This window comes from Puma concolor, chromosome E1, assembly GCF_028749965.1.
Source record: "Puma concolor isolate L17-30 chromosome E1, mPumCon1.1.hap2, whole genome shotgun sequence".
NCBI classification, from domain to species: Eukaryota; Metazoa; Chordata; class Mammalia; order Carnivora; family Felidae; genus Puma; species Puma concolor.
Window position 1 is genome coordinate 43,972,834 of NC_141680.1, and position 22,035 is coordinate 43,994,868.

Genomic DNA, 22,035 nt, shown 5'->3' on the forward strand with positions numbered 1-22,035 from the left:
AGCCAAAACCAAGAGTGGGATACTTAACCAACTGAGCCACCCAGGCACCCCAGGAAGGCTATCTTCCTTAACTTCAGAGGAATCGTCTAGGTTCAGCCTACTTCCTATCAGAGCCCTGGGTGGAGTTAGGAAAGTCATCTCTAACCCTGGGAGAGGCGGACGGCTCAAGGTGGGAGAGTTACCCCAACTCCCAATGATAAACCTTTGCATGGTTAGGGCGAATAGTCATAAAGTGACCCCTTATTAGGATCAGGGTTCACCCTAGTCATGCAAAGCTGATCATCACCCCCAATTTCCCAAGGCAACGCACTCTGGGAGAAAATATTGTTACCTGTTCCCTCAAATTCTCCGAGTCCTTAGTGGTCTGACAACCCAAGGTGTACAGACAGATTCGGAAGCTCAGTAACAACCCAGAACACTGTGAAGGTAGGTTGCCTGTGGAGCCTTCAGCAAGAGAAAGCTGGTTCTAGAGAGAAGCGCAAACAAGCCAGACTTCAAGTCTTTCCCATTGAACCTGTTGGGTCACCCCTACACCCTGCCCTTGATTCCAGTGACCAGACAGCAGTCAAACCTTTGTTTTTTGCTTTATTGTACAAAAAGAGGGAAAACAAAACTTCTACAGTTGGCCTTAAGCTTAGGCAGACACCTCTAAGACATTCCCTCCCACCTCCCATGGTACAAATTCAAGTTGTGGTTGTTGTTGAAACCTACAAAAACACTCCTTAAATATTAGAAAAAAAGGGGAGAGAGTGGGGGGGTCCTCTGACTCCAACCATCCCATCCCAGTGCCAAAATGCACTCAGAGTGACCTCTTACAGCACCAACACCCCCACCCCCACAGCCCTGTTTGTACTGTAAGAATTTTTCAATTTTTAAAACAGGAAAAAAGCGCCCCATTCAAAGTTGTTTTTAAATGAAAACACATTCCACTAAAACACAACAGCGCAGGGGCTTTCAAACAGGGAAGTGGGGTTCTTTGCAGGGGCTCCTGGGAAGAAATAGAACCTATGAACCCCTGCGTCAGGGTCAGGACAAAGGAAGGGGAGTGAGAGCGGGGAGTGTCCCCCCCCCCCAATTCCCCCAACCCCAGCACCATGTCCAAGGCAAAGCAGATTGTCTGCCTTCCTTTGGGAGCGGGAACCACCTTTGCCATTCCACCTCCTGGGTAGAATTCCCACTCTTCCCCCATCACTTGACTTTCATTCAGGGGGAGAAGGCAGAAAAGCACAAAGCTCCAATTAAATAGGTCATTGACATGATTATAAGGAGAGAAAAAAAAAAAAAGCGCCAAAATTTAATCAAAAATTAAAAAATTTAAATCCACAGAGACCAGGTGGCTTGGCTTACTAAGGTTCTAGGAATCAGGGTACCCCAAGTTTTGAGATGGCCAGGAAGGGTTAAAGGGACAGCCGCAAAAGCAGCCTTTGCAGACCCCTTCCCCAGCTGGGGGTTTGGAGGGGTGGGGAAGGGAGCAGACCTGAGAAATCATAGGGAATGGGGGTGGGGAGCTGGAAGAGAGAGGGACAGGGAGGAGGGATGTGTGTTAAGAGCTTGAAGCCCAATTTCTGAGCCTCAGGTGGCCAGGCAACCTCTCAGATGAACTGGAAAGGCCTTTCCCACCAAGTAGAAGCTCTCAGGTCCACCCAATCTGTCCCTCTCCCCAGTGCCCTGCTGGAGACCAGCGGCAGCTCAGAGCCCTGTAGCCCTGGCAGAGGGAAGCAGGTACAGGAAGCATCAGAGTGGCTTCAGTAACCCCCCTCCCCAAATTGAATCAGAGATTAGGCAAAGCAGAGGATGTGGAGAAAGGGGCTGACCCAGCCTGTTCCCACCAGGATCAACGTCTCCCTGGGCCTCACCAACCCATTCAACCAGATTCACAGACTGAAGCGGGCTCCCCCTTCTCTCTTCCACACACACACACTCACACACACGTGCCTTTGCACACATCCACAGGTGCACCCATGCTATGTACAGGCGACACACACACACACACACACACACACACACACTTTTCCATTCGTGCCAAGACCGTTTTAAAAAAGTCCCAAACCTACCCCCCTAAACCCACCCTCTCCCAGAAATGACAACAGAGACGGCAGCCGAGATCGGTAGGAAACGTCTCGTTGACAGCTCAGAGCTTAAAAAAAAAAATATATACACATATATAAAAAACACTTCTGCCCCCTCCCCCCATGAGTGGGTCCAGGCAGCTCCTTCCTGCAGAGGGCAGGGGAGAGGGCTATGGGGCAGTGCCTGTTTGCTCTTAGGCACCCACCCTCCTCTCCCCACCTGTTCCCTGCCTCCAGTTCCAAATGTAGGGGTCCAGTCGGCAAGCCCCTCTGGGAAGGGAGGGGTCTTCCCCAAGCTTCCACCCTCCCATGGGTTGGGCTGCAGGTGTAGAGGGCCTCACCGAACTCTTTGGGACCCCCCACCCCACTCCCAGGTCCATTGTCCATGACGGAGCCGCAAGTGCAGAAGAGGGGTGGGCCGGCCCGGTCCAGTGGTGGCTCAGTCTGATGGTTGCGTTCCCTGGAGGGCCCCCCAGGGCTGATGTCTCTGAGGCAGCAGAGTCCTGGCCTGGGTTCCTCCAGCCCCTCCCCCACCGTATTTTGTTTAAAAAAAAAAAAAGAAAAGAAAAAGAAAAAGAAAAAGAAAGTGGGGGAGGCCAGGGGGCAGGGGATAGAACATGGGGGAGAAACAAAGGTGGTTGGTTGGGGAGGGGAGCCCCGGGTGGGGCTGAGCCTCAGTTGGAGTCAGAGTCCGAGGAGTCTCCCGACGAGGAGGAACTGGAGCTGCTGCCCTCAGACTCGTTGTCCTCGTCCTCGTCGTCATCCTCGTCGTCGTCCTCGTCCTCATCATCCTCCTCGTTCTGGGGGGCAAGGGGCGGGCAGTCAGCGGGTGGAGTTCGTGGCAAGGTCCGCCCGACCCTCCCACCATGCCCGGCCGCCTCGCCTCGTCTCCATCCTCGCTCTCATCCTCGCTGCTGGACTCGGAGGAGTCCCCGCCGTCCTCAGAGGAGTCCCCGTTCTCATCCTCCTCCTCCTCTTCATCCTCGTCCTCGTCGTCCTCATCCTCGTCCTCATCCTCCTCAGACTCCTGGGAGGGAAGGAGGTGCGTCAGTGGTCTCCGCCCCGGCACTCGGGGCACCGCAGACCCCTTCCTGGCCTTCCCCTGGCCAGGCGGAGCTCCTTACCGACTTGGACTGCAAGGCGGTCCGGCTGGACTTGGGGTTTGGGCCTCGAAGCTTGGTCATGCTCTTACGTTTCTGTAGGAAAGGCCAGAGACAGACAAAGGGAGCCGCCGTGAGTTCCACACAATGACTCCCTTTCCCCGGCGCCGCCCTGCTCCCCGACTCACATTGGAGATGTACTCTTTATATGCTGCACGGTCCTGGGGAGACAGACTCTGTGGGAGACAGAGGAGGAGGGAAAGGTTGGAACACGCCCCCCCCCGCCCCCCTGAACTTCTGCTGACCAAGTGTGTTGAGAGCCAGGCAGTGGGCTAAGCAATGACATACCATCATCCCATCTTTACCCCTGCTTCCCTCCCCATACCTTGGGCCTCCGCAGAGAGCCCCCCCCCCCCCCAGGATCTGAGAACACAGCTCCCATACGACTGCTTAAGATGCCCCAAATCCTTTTCTAAGCTACCTTCTCCTAGGGCTGTTGGTTTTCCTGTCCCTCCTGTTGTTTTACCCGAGTGCAGGCTTGAGTTAGGGCCTTCCTCAGCTCAGAGAAGCCTCCCCCCCCCCCCCCCCATGGCTAACATAGCCTGGCATCATCATTCCCACCCAACAAGCCTGGAGCCACAGATGAGGCAGTCTGGGGCTCCCCAAACTTCTGCCCACCTAAACCCTGCTAACCTAAACCTATTTCCCAGGGTCCCTGGCGAACCTGCCCGGATGGCTGGGTAGGGACACAGGGGACTCTCCCGTTACAAATCTGACCACTCAACCAAGGGACAGAAGGGGAGCTCAGAGGCTTGGGGCCAAACCAGAGTCTGGGAGAGGTCCTCTGGTCCTGGATGGAAGTAGGAAAACACAATCTGATTTGGACTATTCTGCCTACTAGCTGTAGGACCTTGGGTAACCTACTTAACCTCTCTGAGCCCTGGTTTCTCTTCTTTAATAGCAACTGTTGGGACTTCAATAGCAACTATAGGGCTGCTAGGACGCTGACCGCAATCATGAATGCGGAACAACTAGATGAGGCCTCCTTCTTCCCAGGGTCCAAGCCCGCTCACCTTGACCCAGAGGTCCAGGTGTACTTTGTACTGCTTCTGCTGCTCCTCTGCCAACTTTTTGTAGTGCTCCTTCTGGCTCTGGGAGATGCGCTGCCAGCGGCTGCCAATCTCGACCATGCGCTCCTTCAGCGGCAGGTGGTTCAGCTCCCCATTGGACAGCAGCTCCTGGGAGAACTTCTGGTAACCGTTCCTAGGAGGTGGGGTGGTGCAGGCAGGGTTAGGACCCTGGCCCAGCAGCCCTTCAGCCGTGACCTTCCCCAGTGCCAGGGTGGGTTCCGGACACGGGACTCACATGGGAGGCTTCTTGGGTTCTCCTTGGAACTTCATCTTTTTGGATGAGTTCGCGGCAGCTGGGGGTGCCCGCATCTCGCTCAGCTCTCTCTGCGGGGACGCCCAGAAAGGTCACACTCGCTCCACCCCCCCTCCCACCCAGAAACATTCCTACCTCCTGCCCCGTGCCATCAGTGCCTGAGCCGGCTCTCCTTTTACGTCCCGGGGGAGGAGGAGAAACCGAGGCAGAGCCAGGGAGCCACTTCCCAACAGCTCACACCTGGGTCAGGCGCCGTTGCTCGAAAGTGCAGTCACAACTGCACCCACGTGACCGGCATCACTGTCCCCACTTTACTGATGTGTGACCGAGGCTCAGAAAAGGAAGTTGGGAGATTTGCTGGGGGTCACGCAACCGAGGCTGGGCCTTTTGGGTCCACGGCCCACCCAGGGAGGAAAGCTGCCCACCCAAAAGGATGCTCCCACCAGTGCAGTGGAGGGAGGCGGCCCCAGCTCCACCCCGCCCACTGGGCCGAGCAGCAGAACCCTTCCCACCTCGTATCGCTTTTGGTCTTCGGCTGCCTTCTTAATCCACATCAGTTTCTCCTTCTTCTCCATGTTGTTCCAGGTCATCTCCATGGCTTTCAAGGCCTTTACCCGGTCATTCTGGAGACAAACAGGGGTGTCAGCTATGGCAAGGGTCCCCTGGGGCCAGAGGTGGCCTGTGTAGGCAGCCTGCTGAGCAACCCCTTTCCAGTTCCCTGCCACCTTGAAGCGGGCCAGGTAGTCCCCGATGACGCTCTGTTGCCAGATCTCCTCAGCTCTCTTGGGCGACTCAGGCAGCTTGCCCCGTTCCTCGCGGTCCCCGCCTGGCTTCCTCTCCGACTGGGCCTTCAGCGCAGCCTCCCGGGCCTTGTACTTGGCCTGCGGAGGGATGGCAGTGGCGTCAGCCTTCCGGCCGCCCCAAGGGGGCGCGCGTTCCTCAGCCAGCAGTTGAAGTCCCCCCCCCCCCAACCCCCTCCGCAAGGGCGGGGAGCGCAGAGCAGAGGCAGAGGCGTGGGCTGGTGCAGATGTCTCCAGCCTGGGGCTCAGCCCGCCAACCGGCTCTGCTCCCCAGGGAGCCAGAGCCCTCAGCTGACAGCTTCCCGCCTTCCGGCCTGCGGAGCTCCCAGCCTGGCTCACTCAGCTCACTCACTCGCTCGCTCGCTCGCTCGCTCTGAGCTCAGGCACACGTGTGGCTCACACAGGCCAAGGGTGAGGAAGTGAAGCTAGCCCCTGGGGGAGAAGCGGCCTGGTCTCGGCCCGGCAGCCCCCTCTGGCCTAGGGAGCCTGACCTTCTTCTTTTCCGACAAGTCGTTCCACATGCGGGCCAGAAGCCGGGTCAGCTCGCTCTCTGAGAGCTCGGGCCGTTCCTCTTGCAGCTGCCGCCGCTTTTCTTCAGAGAAGATGAACATGGCCGAGACGGGCCGCTTGGGCTTCTCTGAGCCTCCCTACAGGTGAACGAAGAGGGCCGGGTCCCATGGGGTGTTGGTGGGGAGCCCCATCTTCCCCCCCCCCCCGCCCCAGTTCTGCCCCCTGCCCACCTTGCCCCCTTCCTGGGAGGGCTTCTTGGAGGCTGGGCTGGTGGCCTGCTTCTTGTTGATGCTTAACATCTTCTCCTCCCCGAGGACCCGCTGCTGTTCCTCCTCAGGAAGGCTCTGGTCCAGAGACAAGAGGTGGCATGGGGCTGTGCACCTGGCTCCCAGCCTGCTCCCAGGTTGTCCAAAGGGACTTGTTCCATCCCAATGCCTGTCTGCCCAATGCCCCGCCTATAACAACGCTCACCTCTAGAAAACGGAGCAGCTCCACTTCGTAATCTTTCTTTTTCTGGGGAAGGAAGGGGGAGTCAGGGTCAGGCCCTCCAGTTCTCAAGGGACGGTAGTCCTCTGCAAAATGTCCAGAACCCGGACAGGACCTCATTTTCCCCTATAGGTGGCAGACATCAGCCCAGACGCCACCGAGTCTGTAGCAGGCGCCCAAGATCCGTTTGGTCAATCCCTGACTGACCCCTAGCTGGGGCCAGATGTCATGCTTCAGGTTTCTGAGGCCAGGCCCAAGGGTCTCCAGAAGTTCCTCAGCATAGCTCACCTGGTCACACTTCTTGTGATAGGCATCCTTCTCCTTCTGGGAGAGCAGCTTCCACTGCTGGCTGCATAACACCATTCGCTCAGTGCTGGGCACGTCCTTCATGTTGGCCATCAGCTCCGCGCAGTACAGCGAGTAGCTGTTCCTATCAGAACCAGCAGGAAAGGAGGAGCATCTCCCTGAGCGACCGGGGCGGCTCAAGGCGACAGGCTTCCTCAACTTCGGACGCTGGCCAATGTTGCTGGCCCAGCTCCCTAGATGCCCGCTTGCCCACTCGCCCACCCCACCCCAGGGCAGCGCTCACGGAGGTGGCTTGGTGGGTCGCCCATCAAACTTGTCCTTGAGCTGGCGTTCGGCCTTGGTGAGGGTGGACTTGGTGATGCCCTCCTCACTGATGTTCAGCTCGGGGTGCTTCTGGATATAGTCACGCATAATCTCCTGCAGAGTGAGGTGGGGGGATGGAGGGCAACGGGGTGTGGGGTTAGCCGGGGCCGGGGACGGGGGAGAGCCGCTGGGGAGGGGAGGCAGGGAGCAAAGCTGGGGGGGTGGCCGTGTGTCTGCTATGTCACACGAGACGTGGTGCCCTGCCCTGCCCTAGCCTGAGATCTCATGGAGGGGAGGGGGGCGGGGAAGGTAGGGGCAGAGGTGAGGGGCCCAGAAGGCCCCTCCCTCAACGGAGGGACAGGGAGTGACCACCTCCCGCAGAGTGCGGAGGTCACAGAGACGGAGGGCAGAGGCTCTTGAAGAGCCGGATGGGGAGGAGCGCAGCGGAAGCCTAACCTCGTACTCCTTCCGCTGCTCCAGGGCCTTATGAATCCATTTCAGCCTCTTTTTGTCCGAGAGCTGAGACCACTGCTTCCCCAGGGAGTCCTTCACCTCCTTCGTAGTGGCCTGCAAACCAAAAGCCGTCAGACACACACAGGCAGCCAGGGGCAGGGAGAGGGGAGAGGGAGGGGGGCACAGAGGCCCCCGCCCCCTCAGGCCACAGGAGGTCACACGAGTGTCCCCCACAGGCCAGGAGGGGAAGGTGGAGAGGCGGGGGTCCCGCCTGGGTGCAAGGGGACAGGCTCACACACGCACGCACGCACACGCTCGCACGCCAGCTGGCCCAGGCCCTGTCCATGCAGCCCACCCCTGGGGAGGGGCCTCCTCTCCTGCTCCCCTGCACCGTGCCCGGCCGACCTGGCGCGGCTCCCCCCTTGCCACCACCGTGCGCCCTCCATCCCCACCCCCTGGCCGGACACTCACATCTGGCCGCACTTTGAGATACACCTTCTTCTCATGGGTGTACCACAGCTGCTGGGGGGTTTTGGGCTTCTCGGGGATGTCCGACTTCTTGGCATTCTGGATTAGGTCAGGGTGATCCTCCCTAGCCAGGGCACGGGGAGCAACAATCAGTGGGTGCGGGGGGGGATCCTGCCCGGGAGACCCCGTCTAGCTGCCCCACCCACCAAGGCTCCTAGGCCTATCAATCGGGGCCTCTTGGGACAGCAGCCGCCTGCCTGTCCCTGCCCTTGAGCATGACCCACTAGGGTCTACACATGACCCATCCATCTTCCATGCCTCACAAATGGCAAACTCGAGGCTCTGGTCAGTGTCACCCTATCCTGCCACACCCAATGCCCTGTGGCCCTCCTCTGGGCTCCACTGCCTTACCTGAACCGGGCCAGGTTTCGCTCGAACTCCTGTTTTTCTCTCTGGAAGTCCTGAATATATTTCATCTGGGGGAGGAGGGGACGGGGTCATCCAGGACCCAAAGCCTGAGCTATAAAAACCACCGAGTCCTCCTTGCTAGCTATTCTGCCTCCCAGTGGTGACGTGGACAGAGGGTGGCATGAGCTTGCAGGAGATGGTGGCCTGCCTTCCAGCGGGCTGGGGAGACTCAACCGTAGCCAGTCACAGTGAGCAGTGACCGGGCTGGGACTCCCCCTGATCCTACCTCCCCACCTTTCCCCAGCACCGCAAACTCTCCATGATGAGGAGCTGGGGGGGGGGGGGTGTAGGCCTCCTCCGGATCATTTCCTCCTCCAATGATCCTCCAATGTCTGTGGCAGCTGATAATGGTTTGCTGCCTCAGGGGTGGCCCACAGGGCCAGGGCCAGGCTGGACCCCGTTTTCGAGGGCTGAGGGGAGATGGTGTTGAAGGAACCTAGAGTGAATTCTTGCAATGTAAATGACATTCTGATAGATCTGTCTCTTGAATTTGGGTTTTCTTCCCAAGCCACTACATCCAGTTCCCATTCCTAACCCCCTCCCGTCACCTTCTTCCCTGCCTCCAATCCCTTCTTCCAGGCTCCTTCCTCAAACCTCCTTTCCAATCCGTTCTTTCCTTTCCTCATCTGCCTCCTGTCCTGGCTCCCACTCGGTGTCCAGCTTTCCTTTCTCCCCCATTCACAAGAGTCAGCCTTAGAAGGGACCAGGGGCTCATGACAACCGAGCCTAACCCCTGCCTCTCACAGAAGAGGCACGAGGCACGGGAAGAGACAGCTTCACTCTCCCCTGTGGTTCCTGCAGAAGACAGGGAGCGGCGCCCAGCCTACCCTGCCCCAATTCTGGCCCTCCTCACACAACTCAGCAGCCTTCAGAACAGGAAGGCACCGGACGGATCGGGCTTACTCTCTGCACCTCAGATAAAGACCATGTCCAGAGAAACGAAGTAACTTACCAAAGGTCACATACAGAGCAATTCAGTGGTAGTCAGGAGACCAGGCCCCAGTCTTGCGTCCCCCAGGCCAGCACCCTGTCCACCCTACCATGTAGCTTCTTGTCCTTCCCTGGTCCTTGGACCCTCTGCCTCTCCCTCCCATCCCGTGTGTGTCTGGGCGTCGTGTGGGCAGCCAGCTCTGCAACATCCCCATCAGAGGGGTCAAGGAGAACTCCGCCAGTTCCTACTCCTGCTTGGCCTGGGCAGCCGGTTTCCCCCAGCCAAGCTGGCTCCTTTTTGGGCACAGAACCAAGGGCACGTGAGCCTGCAGCCAGAGTACACAGACCAGAAGAAGGCTGCACGTGGTGTGCCGGCTGGGTTATGGCTTTGTTTCCTCTTCCGGCAAACGTGCCCTCTTGCCTCTCCCGCTGCCCCTCCCCGACTCCTCTCCCTGGCTCCACCCTGCAAGTCCAGCACCAGCGGTGTCTGTCTCTCTCCCCACCCCAACTCCCTCGGGCCCTGCTACAGGCTCCTCCACTGCTTTGCTGCCAGCTTCTGTGAGGGTCCACCTGACCTCACTGCGCTCGTGTCCACCCCTGCCCTGGGCGACTCGGGTAACCTCCGCCCAAGGTTAAGGATCTCCGATGACCCGGGATAGCACAAGGCCCCAAAGGACAAGGTATGTCCTTGGGCGAACATGCGTACGGAGGAAGGAAGCCCACCTGATAACGTACAGACGGACGCGGCCGTGAGAAGAGCACCAGACCCAAGTCCTGCTCTGCGGTCACTAGTTGTGGGACCCGGGACACGAGTCCCACCTGAGCCTCAGTTCCTTGCCCACAGGATCGGAATAACCCCTCCTCCGGGGGGTTACCTTTCCAAGGATACGGCACACACTGGCAAATGTCAGAGGGTGGACCTGCTGTGCCAGCCTCAGAGCGAGGACGCGTGCACAGGGGCAGAGCCGAGTGAGAGAACGCTGTGAATGGTCCGGGGGGCAAAATGTTGGTCTGAGCGCCTGCTTCAGTTTGGATTACACCTTCGACAATGCCCGTGCCTGACGGTGTGCGGGACGGGGAGATCAAGTGTGGCTGCCCAAGACCCTACACTCTGCTACGCTGACCCACCCGTATCCCTGACGCCGAGTCCCTCTGTCTGAGCCTCCCCGCCCCCCCCCCATGGCTGACCTACACCACACCAGCTGCTACCTGCCTCTCCCTTCCTCCCGCCAAAGCCCCCCTCCCCCCACCTTCTTCTTCTCCGGCAGCTCCTTGTATTTCTTGGACAAAATCTTGGTCAGGTCCAGGTTGCTCATCTCAGGGTGGAGTTTCGCATACTTGGCCCGCTTCTCCATGAAGAAGCGGAAATAAGGGGTCAGGGGCTTCTTTGGGAAGTCCGGGTGTTTCTGGAAGGAGGGTCAAGGACACGGTGAAGGTCAGACAGCATCCGTTCTTTGGACCATTCCTCTCCTACATGCCATGCTCCTCCTCTTGGAAACTCACCTTGAGTTTTTTGCCTTTGTAAGGATTTTTAACGTGTTCCTGAGCATCAAGGATCAATTCTGTCAACGTACGGAACTTCCTCACCTGGAGGAAGAAGGGAAGTGAGTGCAAGAGGACGTTCAGGACGGGGAAACACCACCCCAGAGCCTAACCCCTTTTCCAGCGGGTCTCCTCTATTTTCCACTAGGCTGAATTTATCACGGGAGGAGCAGAGGCCAACAGCCACACAACTCAGACAGCCCCTGACACCCCAGGCAGGCACCCAGGCGCTGGCCCATGCCTACTGCAGAGGACCAGGCAGTCCGTATACACCAAAGGACAGCAACAAGGTGACCACCTGACCTCGATGCGGTTGTCCATGCCAGCACCTCATTCAATCCCCAGAACAGCTCAGGCGACAGAAGCTCCAAGACGGTAAGTATTCAAGGCCACACAGCTAGAAAGTGGCAGAACTGAGAACTCTAGGCCAGTGCTGTCAACCATGCCACCTCCCAAACGCACAAGGGCGACCACATGAGCACCTCGCCTGGTCTCTTTCCTTCCTGTTTACAGACTTCTGTTTCCTCTCCCCCACCAGGAAGGTTGAGGCAGAGTTCGTGTAGCTGTGTCAGGAAGGGGGGGGGGGGGGAATCAGTTACCTCATTAGAAATCTCCACCCATTTGAGCTTGCACATATCTCCAGAAAAGTCTTTAAATGCTACTTTTTCCCAGTCCATATGTGACTCGGTGGTTTTGAACTTGGAGCTGTCGTTGGATGGAAGGTTGTTCTTCATGCATTCCAGCAAAGTCAGCATGTCTTCCTGAGACCAGCGGTCTGGGGAGGGGAAAGAAAGGCAGTCATGCCCAGCTCCATCCTTTCCCCTCATCTCTTCCCTAGTCCTTCTTTCCCAGAGAACCCCACATCCCTGGTTGCCTCCTACATGGGAAGGCACGACCTTGTCATAAGGGAGAACTGTGACCATATGGATTAGAGCTGGGATTCCCGTCCAGAAGGCACCAAGACTACGACCGTTTCTAACACGCTAGGCCGCCACAGGCTACTATTTATTACAGGGGAGAGGAAGAGATGAGCTACAGTGATTTGGGGCTCAGTGGGAAAACAGCTAACTTACTGGGAGAGGGGAGGGAGGCACAACACATTGATATGTGTTGCCAAGTTTAAGTTCTAGGCAGACACCGGAGATGTGCAAAGACAGGATGGAGTGTGGGCAGTAAGGAGAATCCATGCAGACGTTTTTCTCCAGCGTAACTGGAAACTAACCTTAAAGACATGGGTATCCCATCATCCCCCACTCCCTCTTGGCCTCTCAGGGAAGACCAAAGGAAAATTTGGGGCAAGTAAGAAAAATGGAGTGGAAACAGAAGAACCATACAGGGGAGTTGGGAGGCAAGACGGGCAGGTGGGCAAAGGGCCCTGGCTCCAGGGAGAACCGGATCCGCCGGATCCAGGGAGTTGAGCCCAACTCCCTAGGGAGGCAAAAAAAGGGGTGGGTCTGAACCAGCGATTTCCAGTCACTGAAATACAGCTCCAGAAGGCCTCCCTGGAGGTTGGTGACTCTGGAAGGTGAGATAGGAGAACAGATATCCAAGGCTAGTAGTCAAAAGGGCTCTTCATTTGCATTTGCATCTGGTCAGGGTTTCCGCAGGGTGGGTCACATGGACCCATAATCCTTTCTCCTCTCAGTGTCCCACAGTCATGGCCAGATGCTCATCTTCATCCTACCCCCTGCCCCCTCCCCCCCATGGGATCCCTACTGGATGGGATAGGGTCTAGTGATGGACGGCCTATGGCTTGGAGCCTCAAAGCCACCAAAACATCCTCTCTCTCCACCTGCCTCACCAAAAATCTTGTCCTCTTAATAACAATAAAAACCTGAAAAGCCTTCCCAATCCCTCTTTTCTCCCTCTTCCCCCCACATTCCTCGTCCTACCTCCCATTCCCCGACACCGGGTGTAGAGAGGGCAAGGGCACACTGGGGTCTGCCTGGGAACCCCAGAAAGAAGGCTCGCACAGGCCTCCCTCTCCCTCTCTAAGAGAGGAAACGGAGTGTGAAAAATACAGCTTACTGTCTCAAGGCCAAATAATTTGGGTTTGGTCGAACTTAACTCATAAAACTGAAGACACCGACCTCATCTCAATTCAGAGAATGCAGACGGCAACCCTTTTGAAGGAGAGCGGACCCTGCAGACAGCCATGTGAAAAAGAGAGCTTAAGTTAAAGAGCTCCTACCTTGGCCTTTGGGGGCGGCCATTTCCAGGTCTGTGGGGCAGTCAGCTTCTCCGTTCATTCTTTAGCCGTCCAGCCACCTCCTCCAGCCACCTCCTCGGGTCGTGCTGGCCGGGCAACCCGCGGTCAAAACCACCTCACCCTTTAGGAGAGATACCAGTCCCCACTCAGGCGGGATGCGAGGTGAGGGACTTTCTATTCCTCCCTCCCCCAAAGGGGAGGGGGGCACAAGTCCACACTTTCACGGAGACTGCCAAGACCCTAGTAGACCCAATGGGTCGGTGGGTGTGGGAGCGCCCCCCCTCCCCCCCCGCCCCAGCCCCTGCAGCCCGGCTCCACCGCGTGCGCCCTCCCCTGCCCACGCGAGAGACTGCTCCCAGCTCCCGCGTGCAGCTAGCGCCCGCCCTCCACCCTCCTTCCCCCACCCGGGCCAAAAAAAAAAAAAAAAAAATCTCCTCCTCCTCCTCCGTGCGCCCGCCCCGGGGAGGCCCCAGGCTGGAGGGCGGGGGAGGAGGAAGGGCGGGTAAAGGGCGCGCGCGACCGCGAAAGCGGGCACGCGCCGCAGTCTCCTCCTCCCGCCTCCCCCCGGCCGGTTCCCCCCGCCTCCGCAACCCGGCGGGGACCCGGACGCAGCGCAGCCGCCGCCGGCCCCGGAGCGCAGCGGCCGCACCGCCCCCGGGGACCGGATCCGGATTCCCGCCGCCCCCCCTCTCGGGCTCCCGACGCCGTCCCCGCCCGCCTGGGCGGGCGAACAGCCGGAGAGAAGCGGCCTAGCCTGCCCCCCGCCCCCGAGCCACCCACCCCGGCCAGAGGCGCCGCCACCGCCCAGCCACCCCGACGCGCACGGAGGAGCCCGGCGCAGAGGCGCGACCACGGCGGGAACCGCCGCCTCCTCCCCCGAGCTTGCGGCCCAGCCCCGCCGGCGCCCCCGCCCCGGCCTCCGGGGAGCCGAGCCAAGGAGAGGGCGGGAGGACGGCGGCCGGGAGGCGGGGGCGCAGCGCTCACCGGCCCCGCCGCCCCCTCCGGCGGCCGGCGAGAACTGCGCCTGCCGGCTCGGAGAAGCGCGGGCTCCTCTGCCCGTGGCTCGGGCCCGGGCCTCGCTTCCTGCCCTCCCCTCCCCCGGCTCTCGGCGTCCTCTCCAGTGCCCTGATCCTCTTTCGTCCAGTCCCCTGCCTGGAGGGCGCCCCGGGTCCCCCTCGGCGTCTCCGGCACCCGCGGCTCGCTCCCCGCCGCCCGGCCCCGACCCCGGCGCGCGTCCTCAGCCGCCTCGGTTACCCGGCGCAGCGCGGCCTCCGGGCTTCCCGCTCCGGCGTCTCCCTCCCCGGCTCTGAGCGGCGGCGCCCTCCCCCGCTCGGCCGGGCACAGCCGCAGCTCCCTCCCGCGGCGGCAGCGGCTCCTCCTCCGGGCGCGGCGGCGGCGCTGGGGCGGCGGCTGCTGCTGTGGCGGCGGCGGCGGCGGCTGTGGCTGCTGCTGCCTGCTGCTCCTCGCGGCGAAAAGCACAAAGCACAGCGCCCTCCGCCTGCAGGCAGCCCGCCCGCCGCCCGCCCGCCGGCCCCGGCCTCAGCTCGCACACCCCCCGCCGCCGCCGCAGCCTCCGCCGCCGGAGCGGGGAGGAGGAGGGAGAAGGGAGGAGGAGGAGCGGGAGGGGGGGCGGGAGAAGCGGGGCAGCGAGCGCGTCCTTCCCCGTAGAGCGCACACCGACCCCCGGGGAGCGAGCGCCAGCCCGCCCGCCTCGCCGGCTCCGCTCCCTCCCACAGCCTGCCCGGGCGGGCTCCGCGGGGGGCAGCTGGGAGGAGGGGCGGGAGCTGGGGGGACCCGGGCGGCCGAGGCGGAGGGAAGGAAGGAGGGGAGGGGGGTGGTGGTGGTGCTGGTGCTGGTGGTGGTGCTGGTGGTGGCGGCGGCGGCGGCGGCTGCTGCTGCTGCTGCCGCCGCCGGAGAGGGGGGGGGGGCCGGGGCAGGGAGACACGCAGCCGCCCGGATGGCGGCGGGGCTCGGAGCCGAGGCGGGCGGGCGCCGAGAGCGACCTCGCCAGACCCGCGGGGGAACTAGCAGACTCGGCCGGCGCGGGAGGGAGGGCGCGAGGCGCGGCCGCGAGAGGGTGCCCGGAGGGGCCCCCCGGCGGCTGGGAAGGCTGAAGGGGTGCCTGCAGCCCTGTTTCGGAGCTCTCCCCCAAGTCCTCCCAGCTCAGATTCGGGCTTCCACGGCCGTCCTCACCAGCTCCCCTCTCCCGCCTCCTGGAGCGGGCGCTCCGCGCCCACCCTCATCCCCGGAGCGTGGCCACCGGCTTGGGGCGCACGCACGCCCATCGCGGCGCCAGTCTTCGGTCCCTGCCTCGCGGTCCCCTTGCTGCCGAACAGCACACACACACACACACACACACGAAACTTACATAAAAAAATTTTGTTTTACCCCGACAAAATGCCCTCCCTGCGAATTAAAAAAAATAATAAAAAATTCCCTTTGCTCCTTACACCCCGGAAAAGGTGAGGAGGCGATGGGCTCCGGCGGAGGAGCCGCTCTGGGAGCCGGTTCAATCCAGCCCGGCATGGCTCCCCAGGCCTGCCCGGGCGCATGGAGATCGGCGCCGCCGCCACTCGCAGCAACCCCTCTCCCCCGAAATCCGCCGAGCCCGGGCTCACTTACCGAGCGTGTGAATGGGAGCGCGGGCCAGGGGCACCTAGGGGTGCGGCGGGCCGAAGAGCTCCGCCGCAGCTCCGCCGCAGCCGACGCCGGGGCAGCGAGTCGCCAGACAAAGCCCGAGATGGCGAAGCGGAGCGACGGCTAATGGCGAGCCCCACGCGCCGCGCTCCGCCCGCCCCGCTCCGCCCGCCCGCCCGCCCGCCTCGGCGCAGCGCAGCGCCGCTCCGAGCGCTCGCCCGTCAGAGCCGCCTCGGCGCCGCCGCCTCCCGGGCCACACCGGCCTCGCCTGGCCCCTCCGCCTCCTCCGGGCCACTCCGCCTTACCCCTTCCCTCCCACCGCGATGGGGGCTGCAGGAAAATAAAAAAAGAAAAATAAAAATGCTTTTCTTTCTTTTTTTTGGAGGGGGGGAAGGGTTGGCGTGTTGAGACTTTTGGGGTTTTTTGCCCCCAGCTCGCACTCACCTGCGGAGCCGCCGGGAGGGCTGGGGGTGGGGGCGCGCGGGGCTGGAGCCGGCGAGCGCGGGTTGAAAGCTAGCCAAGCTCTGCAGCGCCCGACCCGGGCGTATACGCCGCCGCCAGTCCCCGCAGAGAAATCGTCCTCCTACCCCCGCCTCCATCGCTCTGCGTTTCTCTTCCAATCAGCCGGTCGCTTGGCGGCTCCTCCATTCTCCGGCCAAGCCCGCTGCCTAGAGCGAGCTCCACTCCTCCATCTGCTAGCCCGGCTCTTCGCTCCCCTGCCGGGGCCGGCGAAGCGACGTGGGGCCGGAGGGGGATTTGCGAGGGAACCTGCCTGCTTCCCGCTCCCATTGCTCCCTCCCCACTGCCTCCTGCCTCCTGCTTCTCTCCTGCGTCTTTCCAACTCTCCCCTGTCGCCACTGGTGTGTGTCTGAGTGTGTGCGCGGGTTTTTTTTTTTTTTTTTTTTTTTTATTGCTCTTTGCTTTTGCAACCCTGAAGCCAAAGCGAGGGGGTGGGGGATAAAGGAGGGGGGGCGTTACAAAAAAAAGAAAAAGAAAAGGCAAGAAAGAAGCTCTTAGATTTGCAACACATTGAAAAACCGGGGGAGCACCCTGCCTCGCTGGATCTCGGCTTCCCGCGAGGGCCTTCCGGGTTTTAGAGCGAGCCTCTCGTTGTTCTCAAAGCCCCTCACCTCCGCCGGGTTTAGGATCCGAGGAGTCCGAGCAAAAAGTTCTCCCCCTGGGCCGTAGCAAAGGGTGTCAGGGTGGGAGTTGGGATTTCTCTAGAAGCAGCAGCCATCCCCCCAACCCTGGTGTCGGTAGTTGGGCCGAGGTTAGGGTGGAGAGCATAATCCCGTTGGGTCTGAGCGAAGGGGCTTCCGGGGCGAAGTGGGAGCCGGGAGACCGCGCTTCGCGCATCCCCCCTCGGTCTCTGCCTCCGGTCCCCTGCCAGCTCCCCCTTTAATTTTTTTTTTTTTTCCCTCTCCTTTAATCTAATTTCTTCCAACTCCACCTTTGTTGTTACCGGCGTCACGCCCGGACCAGCCAATCCCCGCCATGCAATCAGCTTGTCAAAAAGACTCGGCCAGCCCTGGGAAAGCAGGCCGCGGGCGCTGCTCCCCCCTTCTCCCTCCAGCGGCGGCGGGGAGCCGCGAGGGGAGCCTGGCACCCGGGCCTCGTCGCCTGAGCCGCCCCGGGGCAGCCTTCGCGTAGGCCTCCGGCACTCCACCATCCCGCGGAGCGGGTGTCGAAGGGCCTGGGCGGGGACCACCAGCCACCCTCCCGCTGCTGTCGGTTGCGGTCGCCCGTCCCGGCCTCCCCTCCTCAGAGGAAGGGTTGTCGGGACGCTGGGAGCCAGAAGACTGAAGAACGCCTGCTTCCAACAGACGAGCCTGCGGTCTGGGCCGTCGCTCCCCGGGCAGCGCCATGCCTCCAGGCTCCCGGGGCCCGCGGGCTGCCAGTCTCCCACCCCGACACTGCTAACTGCCCACATCTCGTCCGACTGGGTCACCAGCCCCTTGGACTCTCCCCTGGCACACAGCCTTTTCTATCCTCACTCAGCGGCCTCACTGCTGCTGTAATTCCTCATGTCTCCTGGGAGCAATGAGATTCCTTTCCCAGGACTTCCACAGCCCACATCTGCCACGTTTTACAGACAGGGAGGAAAACCCTGTCAAAGATCTGGTGTGACCGGATTTTTTAGTTGGCAGGGCATGTAGGAGAGGCCGATTTACCTTGATGCTAATGAAGCTTAAGCTAATGGGCCCTGTTTCGCAGGGCCTGTGAGGTGCCCTGTACTTAATTTTGTTTCATCATTTGATATTATTTTTGTTAAAGACCCCCCACCCCCCAATTATACAAGTTAGGTCTCCACAAATCCGGCTCTGCCCTTGCAGCATATTTAGAGCATTTTGCTGTAGGATCAAGCCATCTCACACTGTACTTGGAGAAGGCAGGGACTGACTTTCTTATTTCGACTGGGAAAGAGCAAAGCCTTTGGAGTTAGAAGTCACAGCTCCCAGTTTCTCGGCTTTCCCACCTTCTTAACTGTGTGCATGTGATCAAGTCTCCTACCCTCATCTGATTCCAGTTTCCTCATCAATAAAATGAGAACAGCAATCCTATGTTTTCTGCTTTCCCCCTCGGGGGTTGGAGGGTCAACTGAGATGATATATGTAAACTGTAGAATATTCCACCGTGTCACTTGCCACAACTGAGAAACTTAGATCCCAAGAAAGTTCCCCAAGTCTTCCACATACAGATCTGGAGTCCAGGTGTCCTGGCTCTCGTCCCTGAACTTCTTGGCTGGGCCAAGGGGCCTTTCGGTAAAGTGCTCTGGAATAAAACAGGATGAACATGAATCATAAAAATGATTATTATTGATTTTTCATTCCTTGGGCAGCAAGAATCACGGCTGGCACTCTTCCCACTTGGAAACCAATTGGCTTGTTTTACATCTATTGCGTCTCTGGTGAGGTCAGGAGTCTAGGACTTGGGCTATGGGCCAGAGCATGAAGGAATCTGCCCTTGGTCCTTTTTCTTTGCCCCCTCTCTCACTTTACCCTCCCCCCTTTCCAGTTTTCTGCCCTGTACCTTGAAGCAGAGCCTCAGCATTCCACAACTCCAGCCCAAGCTGGTGACAAGGCATAATCTTAGCTACACACTCTCCACTTGGCCCCAGCCCTTCCTTCGGTTGCCAGTATCCCAGCACCCGGCTCATATCAAACCCCTAGTGTGCCTGGAATGCGTTAGCCAAAGTGTGGTACTTGAATTCCTAGTGTACGTGGAGTCATTTTTATTTATTTGATGCTCCACAATGAATATTATTTTCCAAGTTATGTGTATTTTATTTTATTTAATGAATTAATTTTTTTTTAGAGAGAGAGCATGAGCAGGAGAGAGGGGCAGAGAGAGAGAGAGACAGAGAGAGAGAGACACAGAGAGAGAGAGAGAGAGAGAGAGAGAGAGAGAGAGAGGGAGAGAGAATCTTAAGCAGGCTCCACACTGAGCTTGGGAGCCCAACACAGGGGTTGATCCCATGACCCTGAAATCATGACCTGAGCCACTCAGGCGCTCCAGAACGTTTCTAATACACATTAAAATACACATAACATTGGAGCACCTGGATGGCTCAGCCAGTTAAGCATCGATCGGACTCTTGATTCGGGCTCAGGTCATGATCTCACGGTAAATGACTTTGAGCCCCGAGTCAGGCTCTGTGCTGACAGTGCAGAGCCTGCTTGGGATTCTCTCTCTCCCTCTCCCTCTGCTCCACCCTTGCTGGTGCTCTCTCTGTCTGTCTCTATAAATAAATAAATAAATAAATAAATAAATAAATAAATAAATAAATAAATAAATGTTTTCCAAAAATAAATGTTCCATTTTTAAATTTTTATTCAAGATAATGACATAAAGCCTCCATTTTTTCCCCCTGAGCTACTGTTCCTTATTTATTTTTTCTTTTTTATTGAGGTATAACTTACAGATAATGAAGTACTCACATCTGAAGTTCACAGTTTGATTTTTACATATATATTTTTAATATTTATTTATTTATTTGAGAGAGAGAGAGAAAGAGAAAGAGCACGAGCCAAGGAGGGGCAGAGAGAGAGGGAGACACAGAATCCAAAGCAGGCTCCAGGCTCCAAGCCATCAGCACAGAGCCCAATGCAGGGCTGGAACTCATGAGCTGTGAGATCATGACCTGAGCGGAAGTCGAAGTCGGATGCCTAACCGACTGAGCCACTCAGGTGCCCCTGATTTTTACATATGTATACATAGTATATATATATACCATGTAACTAACACCCAGATCAAGGTATGGAATGTTTCTAGCATCTAGCAAACTTACTCAAAGTCAATATTCCCCTCCAAATATCACCAGTATTCTGAGCTCCATTGCCATAGATAAATTTAGCCTGTTTCTGGAGTTCACGTACATGGAATTATACAATATGTATTCCTTTACAGCCGGCCTCATTCACTCAATGTTACGACTGAGATCAATTTGTGATGTTGCATATAGCAGAAGTTCATCGATTTTCGTTGCTATGTAGTGTTCCATTGTATAAATACACCACAGTTTGTCCTTTCTACTTTTTTTCTTTAATGTTTATTTATTTTTGAGAAAGAGAGAGCTCGAGCAGGGGAGGGGCAGGGAGAGAGGGAGACCCAGAATCCGAAGCAGGCTCCAGGCTCTGCGCTGTCAGCACAGAGCCCGACTTGGGGCTCGAACTCACCAGCTGACCTGTGCGGAAGTTGGATGCTTAACCGACAGGCCCCTGTCCTTTCTACTTTTAATGGTCATTCAGGTTGTTTCTAGTTTTTGACTATTAAGAATAAAATGGCTTCAAACATTTTTGCGCGTATCTTTTGGTGGATATGTGCATACATTCCTCCTGGGTATATTTCCAAGAGTGGAATTCCTGCATCATAGAATATAAATATATTGGACATTAATGATATCGCCAAATGGTGTTGTCAAGGTTTTTGGATTTGGGCCGTTCTAATAGGTGTGTAATGATATCTCTTTGTTTTAATTTGCAATTCCCTAATGCATATGATGTTGAATATCTTTTCATAGGCTTAGTTGCCCTCTATATATCTTTTTTGGTGAGATGTCTGTTCAGATTTTTTGCCCATTTTTCAATCAGGTTGTTCATTTTCTTATTGTTGACTTTTATGACTTCTTTATATATTTTCAATAATAGTCCGTTATCAGATGTATCTTTTGCAACAATTTTCTCCCAGTCTGTGGCTTGTCTTCTCGTTTTCTTGACATTGTCTTTCATAAAGCAGAACTTTTTAATTTTAATAAAATCCAGCTTACCAATTATGTCTTTCATGCCCTTGGTGTTGTTTTATCTAAAAAGTGATCACTGGGACACCTGGGTGGCTCAGTCGGTTGAGCGTCTGACTCCGGCTCAGGTCATGATCTCGCAGTTTGTGAGTTCAAGCCTGGCGTTGGGCTCTGTGCTGACAGCTCAGAGCCTGGAGCCTGCTTTGGATTCTGTGTCTCCCTCTCTCTGTGCTCCTCCCTCATTTGTGCTCTGTCTCTCTCTCTCTCTCTCTCTCTCAAAAATAAATAAACATTAAAAAAGAGAGGGAGACAGAATCTGAAGCAGGCTGCAGGCTCTGAGCAGTCAGCACAGAGCCCGACATGGCTCTCACAAACTGCGAGATCATGACCTGAGCTAAAGTCAGATTCTTAACCAACTGAGCCACCCAGGCACCCCTTGAGTGTCCTTCTTAATACCCAACACCCATCTAGCTCATCTCCTACCCTCCTACCTCCATCAACCCTCAGTTTGTTCTCTGTCTCTGGTGGTTTGTTTCCCTGTCTTCTTTCCCTGCCCCTTCCCATATATTAATCTGTTTTGTTTCTTAAATTCCACATATGAGTGGAATCATATGGTATTTGTCTTTCTCTGATTGACTTATTTCGCTTACCATAATACATTCTAGCTCCATCCGAGTTATTGCAAATGGCAAGATTGCATTCTTTTTTTTTTTTTAATGTTTATTTATTTATTTATTTTCAGGGGGGAGGGGCAAAGAGAGAAGAAAGAATCCCAAGCAGGCTCCTTGTGCACTGTCAGCACAGAGCCTGACTCGGGGCTGGACCCCACGATCATGAGATCATGACCTGAGCTGAAACCAAGAGTCGGATGCCCAACTGAGTAAACCACCCAGGTGCCCCCAATATTTCATTCTTTTTGATGGCTAAGTGATATTCCATTGGATATATATACACCACATCTTCCTACCTTTGTGATTTACATTTAGATCTATGATCTATTTTGAGTTAATTTTTTGATGACAGATATAAGGTCTAATTAGATTAAATTTTTTTTATATATTTAAAAATTTTTTTTTCAATGTTTATTTTTGAGAGATAGAAGACAGAGCACGAGATGGGGAGGGGCAGAAAGAGA

The 22,035-nt window shown here is 57.3% G+C and overlaps 1 protein-coding gene across 7 annotated transcripts; it reads right to left on the reverse strand.

Annotated features, from left to right (window-relative positions):
* Nucleotides 1–568: 568 nt before the first annotated feature.
* UBTF (upstream binding transcription factor) lies at nucleotides 569–16,497 on the reverse strand. 7 transcript variants are annotated; one of them, XM_086687486.1, is made up of 20 exons: nucleotides 16,109–16,497; nucleotides 13,010–13,148; nucleotides 11,418–11,593; nucleotides 10,780–10,863; nucleotides 10,527–10,682; nucleotides 8,290–8,354; nucleotides 7,882–8,002; nucleotides 7,414–7,524; nucleotides 6,938–7,071; nucleotides 6,637–6,778; nucleotides 6,334–6,375; nucleotides 6,093–6,206; nucleotides 5,844–5,999; nucleotides 5,278–5,433; nucleotides 5,065–5,175; nucleotides 4,535–4,623; nucleotides 4,243–4,432; nucleotides 3,358–3,405; nucleotides 3,194–3,265; nucleotides 569–3,096 (listed from the first exon to the last, which is right to left on the reverse strand). In XM_086687486.1, the coding sequence occupies exons 2-20, from the start codon at nucleotides 13,065–13,067 to the stop codon at nucleotides 2,614–2,616; spliced, it is 2,508 nt and encodes an 835-aa protein (XP_086543612.1). In that variant the 5' UTR covers nucleotides 13,068–13,148; nucleotides 16,109–16,497; the 3' UTR covers nucleotides 569–2,613. The 7 variants fall into 7 exon arrangements, with proteins under 7 accessions (XP_086543612.1, XP_086543610.1, XP_086543611.1 ...); XM_086687484.1 differs by lacking the exon at nucleotides 16,109–16,497 and adding an exon at nucleotides 15,650–15,806; XM_086687485.1 differs by lacking the exon at nucleotides 16,109–16,497 and adding an exon at nucleotides 14,282–14,416.
* Nucleotides 16,498–22,035: the final 5,538 nt, after the last annotated feature.

Coding starts and splice junctions, on each gene's coding strand:
- UBTF (XM_086687486.1), bottom strand. CDS start 13,067: ATGAACGGAGAAGCTGACTGCCCCACAGACCTGGAAATGGCCGCCCCC. Junction 7,072..7,413: donor AGCAGCGGAAGGAGTACGAG/GTTAGGCTTCCG, acceptor CTCACTCTGCAG/GAGATTATGCGTGACTATAT. Junction 3,406..4,242: donor ACCTGGACCTCTGGGTCAAG/GTGAGCGGGCTT, acceptor TGTCTCCCACAG/AGTCTGTCTCCCCAGGACCG.